We start from the raw sequence: 13,337 nt of genomic DNA, 5'->3' as shown, positions 1-13,337 counted from the left end.
CGTTGAGTAACATGACTACAGCTGCACTAGTTGAGTAACATGACTACAGCTGCACTAGTTGAGTAACATGACTACAGCTGCACTAGTTGAGTAACATAGCTACAGCTGCACTAGTTGAGTAACATGACTACAGCTGCACTAGTTGAGTAACATGACTACAGCTGCACTAGTTGAGTAACATGACTACAGTTGCACTAGTTGAGTAACATGACTACAGCTGCACTAGCTGAGTAACATGACTACAGCTTCACTAGCTGAGTAACACTGCCTACAGTTGCACTAGCTGGGTAACATGATTACAGCTGCACTAGTTGAGTAACATGACTACAGTTGCACTAGTTGAGTAACAGACTACAGCTGCACTAGCTGAGTAACATGACTATAGTTGCACTAGTTGAGTAACAGACTACAGCTGCAATAGCTGAGTAACATGACTACAGTTGCACTGGTTTAGTAACATTGCCACAGCTGCACTAGTTGAGTAACATGACTACAGTTGCACTAGTTGAGTAACAGACTACAGCTGCACTAGCTGAGTAACATGACTACAGCTGCACTAGTTGAGTAACATGACTAGAGTTGCACTGGTTTAGTAACATTGCCACAGCTGCACTAGTTGAGTAACATGACTACAGCTGCACTAGTTGAGTAACATGACTACAGCTGCACTTGTTGAGTAACATGACTACAGCTGCACCAGTTGAGTAACATGACTACAGCTGCACTAGTTGAGTAACATAGCTACAGCTGCACCAGTTGAGTAACATGACTACAGCTGCACCAGTTGAGTAACATGACTACAGCTGCACTAGTTGAGTAACATGACTACAGCTGCACCAGTTGAGTAACATGACTACAGCTGCACTAGTTGAGTAACATAGCTACAGCTGCACTAGTTGAGTAACATGACTACAGCTGCACTAGTTGAGTAACATGACTACAGCTGCACCAGTTGAGTAACATGACTACAGTTGCACTAGTTGAGTAACATGACTACAGCTGCACTAGTTAGGTAACATGACTACAGCTGCAATAGTTGAGTAACATGACTACAGCTGCACCAGTTGAGTAACATGACTACAGCTGCACCAGTTGAGTAACATGACTACAGTTGCACTAGTTGAGTAACATGACTACAGCTGCACTAGTTGAGTAACATGACTACAGTTGCACTAGTTGAGTAACATGACTACAGCTGCACTAGTTGAGTAACATGACTACAGCTGCACTAGTTGAGTAACATGACTACAGCTGCACCAGTTGAGTAAACATGAGCTGCACCAGTTGAGTAACATGACTACAGCTGCACTAGTTGAGTAACATGACTACAGCTGCACTACAGCTTGAGTAACATGACTACAGCTGCACTAGTTGAGTAACATGACCACAACAGTTGCACTAGTTGAGTAACATGACTACAGCTGCACCAGTTGAGTAACATGACTACAGCTGCACCAGTTGAGTAACATGACTACAGCTGCACTAGTTGAGTAACATGACTACAGCAGCTGAGTAACATGACTACAGTTGCACCAGTTGAGTAACATGACTACAGCTGCACTAGTTGAGTAACATGACTACAGCTGCACCAGTTGAGTAACATGACTACAGCTGCACTAGTTGAGTAACATGACTACAGCTGCACAGTTAGGTAACATGACTACAGCTGTTAGTTGAGTAACATGACTACAGCTGCACTAGTTGAGTAACATGACTACAGCTGCACCAGTTGAGTAACATGACTACAGTTGCAATAGTTGAGTAACATGACTACAGCTGCACTAGTTGAGTAACATGACTACAGTTGCACTAGTTAGGTAACATGACTACAGCTGCACTAGTTGAGTAACATGACTACAGCTGCACTTGTTGAGTAACATGACTACAGCTGCACCAGTTGAGTAACATGACTACAGCTGCACTAGCTGAGTAACATGACTACAGTTGCACTAGTTGAGTAACATGACTACAGCTGCACTAGTTGAGTAACATAGCTACAGCTGCACTAGTTGAGTAACATGACTACAGTTGCACTAGCTGGGTAACATGACTACAGCTGCACCAGTTGAGTAACATGACTACAGCTGCACTAGTTGAGTAACATGACTACAGCTGCACCAGTTGAGTAACATGACTACAGTTGCACTAGTTGAGTAACATGACTACAGCTGCACTAGTTGAGTAACATGACTACAGCTGCACCAGTTGAGTAACATGACTACAGTTGCACTAGTTGAGTAACATGACTACAGCTGCACTAGTTAGGTAACATGACTACAGCTGCACTAGTTGAGTAACATGACTACAGCTGCACCAGTTGAGTAACATGACTACAGTTGCACTTGTTGAGTAACATGACTACAGCTGCACTAGTTGAGTAACATGACTACAGCTGCACCAGTTGAGTAACATTGACTACAGTTGCACTTGTTGAGTAACATGACTACAGCTGCACCAGTTGAGTAACATGACTACAGCTGCACCAGTTGAGTAACATGACTACAGTTGCACTACTTGAGTAACATTGCCACAAGTGTACGAGATGAGTAATATCTTGAGTAAGTCAGCTACAGTTTTCCTAGCTCATTGTCGTAATTGACAAACACAGCTAAGTAACATCACTTGGAAGCTTAAATATAGATCAACTCATATAACCATGACATGTTTAATCAAGGCTGCATTTTATTTGGTACACATTCCTTGATCATGTCAGTATAGAATCTGAGCAATTAACAAGTGAATGAATTTTGGTTCATCTTCAATATTTTATTTCTATTACGTCATCAGTTTACTATGGTCGGGAGGACCTTGTGCAGGTCCTTGTGAAACATATTACTTGTTTGTTTGTTGTTTAATGCTGCACACTCAGCAATTTTCAGCTAGTTTGCTGCTGAGTTTGCCCAGATTCCAAAAGGCCTATAGCCTGACCCCTTTCAGCAAGTGTCAAAAACGTCTAATTTTAAGCTGTGAATTCAAACAGGTACCTGAACAGTGAACGACAGTGAAAAAGCATCAATGCATGTGTATTGTCCCCCACTTTCCATGGATAGAGCGACTTGCACCTGCAAATCATTTACATTAAATGGCAGGTGGATTTCCATATTGCCAATTTTTATAAGTAATGTGCCATTTGTAACAGAATGTATCGGACATTAAAGAACGTAATAATGACATTTCAACAGCCTGATGTGTTTTTCCATACTGTTAAAAAAGTTTGCAAAACATACAGTTGTATATATTTCAAACAAAACCGAAGATAATTTACAACTTTTAAGAAACAGTGTTACCAATATCTTGACCCTTCATTAATGACGCCGAGTACAGAGTCTTATATTAGCCTCTGTTCTTTAACGCAAAAGCCTTTCCATTTGACAATGGCCAATAACTTACAGAAACAAATCAGTGATTGATATCAAGGGCAACAATGTTGACAAGTGATCAACCAGGTCACCAAGCCTTAAACAACAGGACCAACTCTATCCCATAATCCCACTGGGATGTCAGACTTGGAGCTTTCCTGGATAATTTCCTCAGAATGAATTGTCACATGACTCTACCAAGTAACAACAATATGACTTTACATAATGTTGTATCGTTCCTTCAAATTGAAAGGTTGACACATGTCATCGGTCCCAAATGCGTAGATCGATGCTGATGATGTTGATCACTGGATCTTCTGGTTCAGACCCCGATTATTTACAGACTGCCGCCATATAGCTGGAATATTGCTGAGTGCGGCGTGAAACTAAACTCACTCACTCAAATTGAAATGCCATGGACAATAGACATCATTTCATTGAAAGAACAAAAAGACTTCACAAATCAATTTTATAGATGTTGATTTATTAATGAATTAAGTACCGTTAGTTAGAATCATCAAATTTTATTGACTTGGAGCTTGTCTTGTCTATGTAAAACTTCTTTCCTTCCTCAGGGGGCAGAGCAAAACCGAGCCCAGATGTTTTCTGTTTTGAAAGCCTGAGAGCCAGTGCTTTATCAAAGTCACTTTCGAGGTTCTTGTTGAGTACAGCTTCCTCTGCACGATTTAATGCTGCATTTGAAGGAGCACTTTTGGTCCCTAACTTACCAAATAATCCTGGTTTGGATTGTCCAAGATTACCACCTTTCTTAAATCCCCCTAACAGTCGCATGAACTTGTGTTGTCTCTCATTGTCACCAACAGATGCTGTACCCCACTGTCCAAGGTATGGGCCTGAAGTGTTGCTGGAGTTATCCCCCCCTGACTTGTCCACGCTGCCATAGTCAAAAGGCTGGCAGTTGTATGACATGGGATTCTCCTTACTTGCTTCACCAATTAGTAAACTATTGCGCTGTTCACTGTTTTTGATGCTTGAAGTCTTCTCAATGCTGTCATCATGATTATTGTTTTCCTCCTCTTGTTTATGTTTCTTTTTCTTCTTTTTCTTTTTAGGTTGAATCTCTTCACATTTAGAATCTTCTACAGGTGTTTCCTCATCTTCCTCTCGTTTCTGTTTTTTCTTCTTCTTTTTCTTTTTAATTGCATTTTCTTCATTAATTGTTTCTTCATCACTTTCCATTTGGTCCATTTTCACACTTTTATCCTTCTTTTTACATTTTTCTTTTGATGAATGTGTAATTTCATCTGTATTCTCCAAGACAATATCCATTTCTTGTGTTTTTTTCCTTTTCCTTTTCTTCTTTGCTGGTAATTCAAGCTGATAACCATCTTCATTATCATCATCTTCCTTTCTTTTAGATTTTTTACTTTTCTTTTTTTTAGGTTTGATTTCACCACTTGAAACACTGTCACTGCCGTCTCTGTCAGCCATGTCAGGTTCATGTTTTCTTTTCTTCTTACACTTTTTCTTTAATGTTTCTTTAGTGTTGTCTATGTCATTTTCTGTTTCAAGTGCAACACCACTGTCACTTAAGTACTTCTTACTTTTCTTTTTCTTTCTTGGTTTTTCTTCGGCACAATCATTTTCATCAGTATTCTTAAAATCATTACATGTTACTTCAGCATCAAGGTCTGGTCTTTTCTTTTTCTTCTTAGATTTCTTCTTTAATGTAACAGTGTCACCCATACCTAAATTAAAACAGAAACATTCACTTGAATTCAACCACAAACTTTACCCCACACGATGTATTTCATAATTATTATCACAATTAAGGCTGTTTGAAATGTGTATGTGATGTTGTTATCTTAAAACTCATTACATTTAAATTTCAAAATTATTATTTTGCAAGTGTTTTGTTGGATAATACAGCTGAACGTATTCTTGACCGGAAGGAATGTGTGTTATTGGTCACAACTGTGTTTGGATCATTAGGTCACACAGGACTCAGAGGACCAATCTATATGTATCAACAAATTCGCAGACGACGCTCTTCCTGTGACTTAGTAAATACAGAATGTTGATGAGATCTTGTGCTATAAATGATAAGAAAAGAAGTTCCATCCATTCCCCCATATTGCCCACTTCTTTCTTCCGCAGATTAACAGAGGTAACGCAACATGGTTCGACCATATATATTGTATATAGTTTTGGGGCTTTTAGTTATTTTTGTGAATTCTCTAATAATTGTTGTGTTAGGTTTTGTTAATAATTATACTATATATTAATTTTTATGAATATTTTTTATAAATATTGCCCACTTCTTTCTCTTACCAGAAGAAAAATCGTACTCAAACATCTATGCTTGTCTTGATACCACGTGTTGAGTACTGAGGGGGATATCCCAAAGGTTAGGACGCCGCCTAGCGGGGAAACATTTAGGGGCCCTATTTGGGATGAGAAATACATGTGCTCGCGTGAAGTAAGCTTGTTCCAGAAACCATTTCGGAATACATGTTCTAAATCATATTCTGTAAAATAGCTCCATGTGGTATTGAATCATTTCCACTTTTATGAAAAAATTAAGAGAATCAGTTCATAGTTCTAACTTAATGCTAAATTATGACTCCAATGAAAACATTTAATTAATGTCGAGTTTAGGGGGAATTCCTCAGTAAAATAGTGACGTCGTGGATGACGTCACGGCTTATGTAGATTGATAACAAATGGCGGCCTAGGATGGCACGCTAAGTATTGTTCGACAATATTTTTTATGCACTTTTGTGCATTACACGCGTACATAATTTTGAAGTAATTGTGGTAAGTCTTTTTGTACACTGATAACAAGTAGATAGTTTTTGCAGAATGCCTTGAATTAGTATTATCAGCATGAACTTCATGTCCTGCAACCAGCGGCCGGAAACCAAATAAATATAAAATGGCGTTGATGAAGATTAATATGTCAGTATTTCTTACTGCTGTTTAGAATTTGAATTTGTAATGTGAATGTATTTCGGACTTTTGAAGTTGGAAGATGATATCATATTGTGCCTTTCAACAAATTCTATTAAAAGTGTGAAGACCAAATACAGAAAGGGAATGTGAACTTCGGTACACCCTGCATTCTCAAACTAGCCTATGTGGTAACGTCTTATTACACGGACGATTCGTAATTCTCGATTGAACGAGTTTCTGAAGATATGAACACAGTTCTGTCTCCCGAATTGTGTAAACTGTCAAAGATATCCGTGTTGCACAGGATGTTAAAGACATTTCATTTACAGGCGCCTTTAGAATTCGAATGCTCTGCGCAGAGCAGTATAGTGTCAAACATTTTGTTTCAAACCATATAGTGATTATAGTCCCTCCACGTATCAACATTTTCTATATGGGTTTGAGGAATCAGTTACTGTATCTTGAGATGAGGGAGCAGTAGCCTACAGTTAGAAGTTACAGAAATGTTTAGTGGAATGAGAGGTGTTTATCAACTCAAACAATGTTTGACAGGGTATATTATTATAAAATGACATGGCCATCATTCATTTTGTTTCTGTGGCAAAATGGATTAACTGCTGAATGTGTTCAAGATACATTTATTGTAACACATATGATGCAAGTGCTGAATTAGTGTCCTTGCTTTTCTGTATTGTTTATTTTCTTATAATTCCAAGGCAAGATATGATTTATTTTTTTAATTATGGGGGATGGCAGGGTGTCCTTTATAGAGAAACTTTCATGTGCAAATGCTTAACCATGGCAACAGATGCCTTTAGCTGTTCAGGATCTTTTTAAATTGTTTTAGCCTTTGCAAGGCAACAAGTGGGGAATTGTTATTGTTTTATGTAGGTAGGGGTTTTTTTCTTCCAGAGGATAAATCATAAGACATTCAGTCTTCATGAAACTTTTAATGTACTTGGGTATCTATTTTCATCAGGAGATGGTGAAAGCGTTTGCTTTTCAGGTATTGCATTTCCAAGGCAGCAAGTTGGACACACGTTGAAATGAAACATGGGCTCTTTTCAAAAGCATTACTTTAACATGTTTAAATGTTACATTACATTACTTTAACATGTTTAAGTCTTGAACAGTTCAATATTCCTCAAGTCATTATTTTCAGGATTTTACAACCAAAATAGTTTTATATGTGTGTTGCAACAATCAGGCATGTGGGGATAGGCTTTGGAGCACAGCTAATACTTTGATAAATATATGTTTTCATGAAACTTTGTAACAACTGCCTATACATCTGATCTATCTGGGAGTCATTTATACATGACATGTCTTTAAGAAGAGATATAAGTATTTTAAGGGAATTAAATGTAATTCAGTGCAACTTTATTGATAATATCTACCTCAGGAGGGCTATGTTTTTGGAGCTTAGCTCATTATTTATGAGCAAATGTTTCTTTGACCAAGTTTGAGAGGTGTACTGGAAAAAGACAATGACATGTTTTATTATACTGTAGTTTCATTCAAGATAGTAGGAATGTTAAACATGTCATTGTCAGATGTAAAAGACAATTCAGATGTGTTTGACAGTGTTTTAAGGATCTATACCCAAATTATGCTATAATAGTACATTTATGAAGTTATCCATAAAATATGTCTGTTACCTTCTAAGAAATGCGACCAGTGAAGGTCCAGGTTAGGATATTGATCTTCAGTAACCCATGCTTGTCGTAAGAGGTGACTAACGGGTTCGGGTGGTCAGACTCACTGACTTGATTTACAGGTCATCGGTTCCCAAGTGCGCAGATCGATGCTCATGCTGCTGATCACTAGATTGTCTGGTCCACACTCGATTATTTACAGACCGCCGCCATATAGCTGGAATATTGCTGAGTGCGGCGTAAAACTAAACTCAGTCACTCACTCACACTCTAAGAAATGCTTCAAAAAACAATTAATTCAGAGATTCATAATTTCAAGAATTCCTTTCAAAATTCACATGACACACATTGCGGAGAAAAACCTGAAGACCCTGAATATCGATATCTACTGTAACTAAACTTAGATGATTATCTCATATCATTGAATAATAACAATTGAAAACATTGTCAGACAACAAAATGTACGAATACGTAATGCCATTTAGAAAGTGGTCAAATGTAAAACATGTTATATTTGGGATTACACATTCTCACTTAAGTACAGATTCTATTTCTAGTGCTTTTTGGGGGGTTGAGTCCCATCCAATTCCCACCATGCGGTGGCTAAATTGGTGAGGCGGCTGACTTTTTGTGCTGGTGATTAGGTGCCTACTCTGGGTATGTGGGTTCGAATCTGGGATGGGACTCAACCCCCCAAAAGTACTAATACTAGAATCTGTACTTTACTGAGAAAGTGTAATCCCAAATATAACATGTCTTACAACAATGTGTACATAACATTTAGATATGATGATGAATATTTCCTTGCAGCCAAGCCATGTATGATGAAAACAGGAGCAGTTTAGAAGCAGCAGCAGAGGCTGCAGCCAAAGTTAACGCTATGTTGATTGCCAAGGGAAAACTGAGGCCTTCTCAGGTCAACCAGAATCAGTCAAACAGAAAGGTAAGTCAACATAGTCAACAACCAAAGAAAAGTTCTCTGGCTTCTCCCATTGGGCCAACATTTAACATGACCTCACTAAGAACTTGGATATCGAATTGTCTTAGAAAAGTAAGATGATTTTTCTCAGAAATGTTACACCAACGGTAAAACCAAATTCACATTACATTTACAGTTAAAACAAGGAGGTTTTGTCAGTTGTCAGTTTAACAGTGAAATATAGTTTTTTAAAAAGTGAATTCTCAAATTACTGTAAAAACTCCCTTCCAAGAGGATGTTTACCAGTAACAGTTACAGTTTTTGCCCCTGTTTTATCTTAACATTTTTGCTATGAACAGAACAATTTCACTGTTGTTATGCTAAGATGATGCTTGATAATTCGTATTTTTAAGTTAAGTATAATAATAGAAAAGTTTTGTATCTTATGTAAGAATTTCTGTTTTCAGAGTAGTTCTTCAAACTTGGTAATTGCTGAGGTTGACATTAATGATGTACCAATTGGATGCAGGAATATGCTTACAAGAGGATCAACGCAAGAGGAGGTAATAGTCATAGTGAAATACTGTCATAACCTACTGTCTTGACTTTAAAGTCATGAAAAAAATCTTCATAATGGTTTCATTTCTAGCATAAGCATATTAAAGTGTGTTAAGGAATTGCTTTTGTGTTGACAGATATCCAAGATGAGTGGATCCGCTGTCTCTACAAGGGGTCGATACATGACCATGGACGAACGCGTTAGAAACCCAGGGTATGCCATGACTATGCTTTTGAGAATTGCTTATCTTTCTGTGACACTTATAACTTGATCATTCATGAGCCAGAGGTGACATTTACAGTATTTGTGTCTATCCCAGTTTTATGGAAGTACAACTATAGCATGCAAGAACCATTTTGTTGTTTGGGCATTGACACTTTCTTTTCATCCCCCGGCATGTCTGTCTGTCCATCCATACTCATTTTGTTTCTGGAGCATAACTAAAAAAAAAGTTCGATATTTTTCAACAAAAATTGGTATATATATCAAACAGAACCTAAAGTGGTGCCTTTTGCTATGTACAGATTTTTGTCATTTAAATTTTTGGGGGATATGCATGTAGTCAACGCCTTGTCCATTCGTAATCATTTTGTTTCCGGAGGTTAACTTGAAAACCGTTCAGTAATTTTCAGCAAAACTTGTTAGATTTATTAAACTGAACCTAAAGTGGTGCCTTTTGCTATTTACATATGTTTCCATGGAAACCAAGAAAAATTAAAATGACAAAAATCCGCAAATAGCAGAAGGCACCACTTTAGCTTCTGTTTGATATATCTACTAAGTCTTGTAGAAAGATATTGAACGAAGCACACCCCACCCTTTTGAGACTAAGTCCAAAACATTTCCATGGATACCAAGAAAAATAAAAATGACAAAAAATCTGTAAATAGACGGAAACTAGGACTTAGTCTCAAAAGGGAGGGGTGGGCTTCGTTTCCGGATCACAACTTGAAAACCATTCAATATCTTTTAACAGAACTTGGCAGATATATGAGACAGATCCTGAAGTGGTGCCTTTTGCTTTTTACAGATTTTTGTCATTTATATTTTCCATGATTTCCATGGAAACGATTCAGACTTAGTCTAAAAAGAAAGAATCAAGCTGGACTTTAAGTAACTGTCAGATGATTTGTTCTTTAAATATAGAATAAACAAATGATAACAGTTTGATGACGGTTTACGTTCGGATTAAATATCTTCTCTGAATTATTTTAATTACATCTGTCCTTAACGTAAACCATATTGGGCAATATGAGCGTTGCATTTCTACTATCAGCGTAAGTTTAGATCAGTACATCCAGAGGAAGTTGAGTAGTCAGCGACATTCCACGATTGCATTGTGGGAATGTAAACATTGCGAACGTTACCGTCGCTGAAAACTTGTGAGTCGAATTGACACATTTTAACCGTCGTAAAACATAAGCGTAATGTTTCCACCAGTGATGTTAGCTGCGTGAAGCAACTGCAAACCAAGAAACGGGATGCAACAGAGTAGTTTACTGTTGGAGGCCGTACGAGGCGATGACAACTGACATGCATCGTGACGTCACTTACATTGTGACGTAATGTAAAATAATTCGATTACGAGGGGGCACACTAGAATGGCGCAGTTATGGGATAACGTCATTCAATTGTTACGTCATCAAAAAACTGTACCTTTATTGTCTCATAATGTTTGTTTTTTTCGATTGTTCTAACAGCTAGGCATCTTAGAATGAACACTGATATCACTTTTACATGAAATCGCTAATGATAATTCGGAAACGTTGCCGATGAATCTAGAATCGGTTGGGATGTTTTCGAAAATACACTTACACGAACGCCGTAGAGCGCTTTCCGCCATATTGGATAGTGTTTACAAAATCAAGTTTCGCGAAGGCCGGTATTGAGACGCCTATTACATCACGTATATTTCATATTCAGCTTCGGAAAATTCCCCATACATTTTAGAATCAAATTGCAACTGGTCTTTGTCACCAATACCAACTGTCCAGATAAAATGAGATCGAAACATATTAGTGTGAAAACGAACGCTGTGCTCGAAAGACTGCGCTGGTTGAAATGTAAACAAAGACAAATTCGAATTTACACTCGCGTAGCATTTTTCTGAAATTTTCCAACATTCATCCGTCTATTCATTGCTTGCAATGGCTCAATACCTTTGGAATATGCATGGAAAGAGTATCGTAGTAAGAAGTAGGAAATTATAAATAGATACAATGCAATGATTTGATAATTCATAAGAAATTGTCAAAGTTTCCGCAGCGTGACGCCATGACTGACGCAAAATCATGCAGAACGACAACTGTAATTATCAGCATTTCTGGCTTCTTCTCTTACTTACAGTGAAAGCGATAGAAACATATAACAATACACAGATAGTCAGAATCATTCTGATTACTTACATGTCATATTTATGTACAAACGATCCCTGAATCAATGGAAGGGTCTCGCGAAAATCCTGTGTATCCTTGTCAGCAAAACCGCCATTTTGTAAGAAATAGGTCATCGGTAGTGATGTCACACGTCAACATTGTTGTACATATTAGGCAATTTCTTTGAGGTGAAGGTCGGTTGAACAAGAGTAAACACAATCGCCCAATCCTTCCCGATTACACTGTCAGTATTATGGTGTATATTTTGCGGATAGTTCAGATACTTTTTCATGAAACTGACCTCAGTATCTACATTTAGCCTTGTCCATTATCATATCATATCGTGCATATAGGGTTTACGGTGTTTTATTCTTTGAAAGTTTTGATTGTTTGAATAATATTTACATAAGAAATTGACACAGTATGTGCAGTGCACCATATTCTTAACCTTTACACAAGTGTTAGAAGATCAAGCGTTAGCCATAACTGCAATTACTTTAGTTCCTATGATGTACAATATTCAATGCATTTGAACTAATATTGTAGTTTCACATGAACAGGTTAATGAGCGGCGATTTGAAACCTTATAATTAAAACTGATAATATTTAATGAAAATGATTTATGTATGTTATGAAATGTATATGCACACTCATTTAAAGGAATTGTCTTGTTCATTGCACATTTTGTGTCGCTTTTATAGAGAAAACAACGATGTATATTGATTGGCCAGGTGCTGCGATTTTGTCGGAAGCGTTTTATGATTCACTATCATTGTTTTCGATAATATAATCAATTCACATTCGATTTAAAAAATATTATGATGACAGGATATCAAACTCTAACTATAATTATCACGAAAATTGTTTAAAAATATATAAACCATGTCATGTCTTAATTTGGACAAATCTTACATCCATATTCTAATATATAGTACGCATTACTAGTTCCATATATAAAAAGCTATCTTTTGCATCTTCCATTGCATACTTATGAAGAGAAATAGCTACATAATCATAAATAAAGAAAATTCTTATCCTAAACAAAATATTCCGGTGTTTATTGTTATTTTTCATTTACGTTAAATTGATGCCAAACAGGTGCGTGTGTTGCTCATGATAAGATACACAGTCAAACTGTCTAATTGTTGATATATTCAGGAGACTATTTAAATGGAAAAAACAGTCATTTTATGTTTTGTCTAAAGAGTGTTAATTCTGACAAAGAAGCCGAGACCTTTCACACAATTAATGGAAATTAGGTGAGATATATGCTAATCAGCATACCAATGTCGTCCTTTTCCGACGTCGCAAAATGCATAAAACAAGCAATGACGTCAACTAAAATGTTGTATTATTTTCAGCAATTTCATTACATTTGAAGATATGGCTAGTATTCTGGTAATAACGATGCAAAATTAGTCAAAATACAGCTACACAAACAGGAGAATATAGGAATCTAAGAACTAACTTATATATCGGAAAGGGGCATCCAAATCGCTATTACGTGATGTCACATGTAGTACGTTGTCATCTTTTCTTATAAATTGTGAAACTACC

The 13,337-nt window shown here is 37.1% G+C and overlaps 2 protein-coding genes across 2 annotated transcripts in view; one reads left to right on the top strand and one right to left on the bottom strand.

Annotated features, from left to right (window-relative positions):
* Nucleotides 1–3,822: 3,822 nt before the first annotated feature.
* Nucleotides 3,823–5,792, bottom strand: LOC124282394 (uncharacterized protein DDB_G0283697-like). The gene is made up of 2 exons (XM_046718366.1): nt 5,652–5,792; nt 3,823–5,068 (listed from the first exon to the last, which is right to left on the bottom strand). The coding sequence occupies exons 1-2, from the start codon at nt 5,674–5,676 to the stop codon at nt 3,864–3,866; spliced, it is 1,230 nt and encodes a 409-aa protein (XP_046574322.1). The 5' UTR covers nt 5,677–5,792; the 3' UTR covers nt 3,823–3,863.
* A 237-nt stretch (nt 5,793–6,029) lies between these two features.
* Nucleotides 6,030–13,337, top strand: part of LOC124282392 (KH homology domain-containing protein 4-like) — a 32,238-nt gene continuing 24,930 nt past the window's right edge. The window contains exons 1-4 of the mRNA XM_046718365.1: nt 6,030–6,137; nt 8,738–8,870; nt 9,314–9,409; nt 9,542–9,618. Of these exons, the coding sequence (XP_046574321.1) occupies nt 8,745–8,870; nt 9,314–9,409; nt 9,542–9,618 (299 nt within the window). The 5' untranslated portion in view covers nt 6,030–6,137; nt 8,738–8,744. The remainder of the gene's footprint in view (nt 6,138–8,737; nt 8,871–9,313; nt 9,410–9,541; nt 9,619–13,337) is intronic.

The sequence above is a fragment of the Haliotis rubra genome, unplaced genomic scaffold (assembly GCF_003918875.1).
Source record: "Haliotis rubra isolate DU_JTF1 unplaced genomic scaffold, ASM391887v1 Scf3, whole genome shotgun sequence".
Lineage (NCBI taxonomy): Eukaryota > Metazoa > Mollusca > Gastropoda > Lepetellida > Haliotidae > Haliotis > Haliotis rubra.
The sequence above is the reverse complement of the archived record's forward strand: the minus strand, read 5'-3'. Positions and strand labels throughout refer to the sequence as shown.

Coding starts and splice junctions, on each gene's coding strand:
- LOC124282394 (XM_046718366.1), bottom strand. CDS start 5,676: ATGTTTGAGTACGATTTTTCTTCTG. Junction 5,069..5,651: donor TGAGTACGATTTTTCTTCTG/GTAAGAGAAAGA, acceptor GTTTTAATTTAG/GTATGGGTGACACTGTTACA.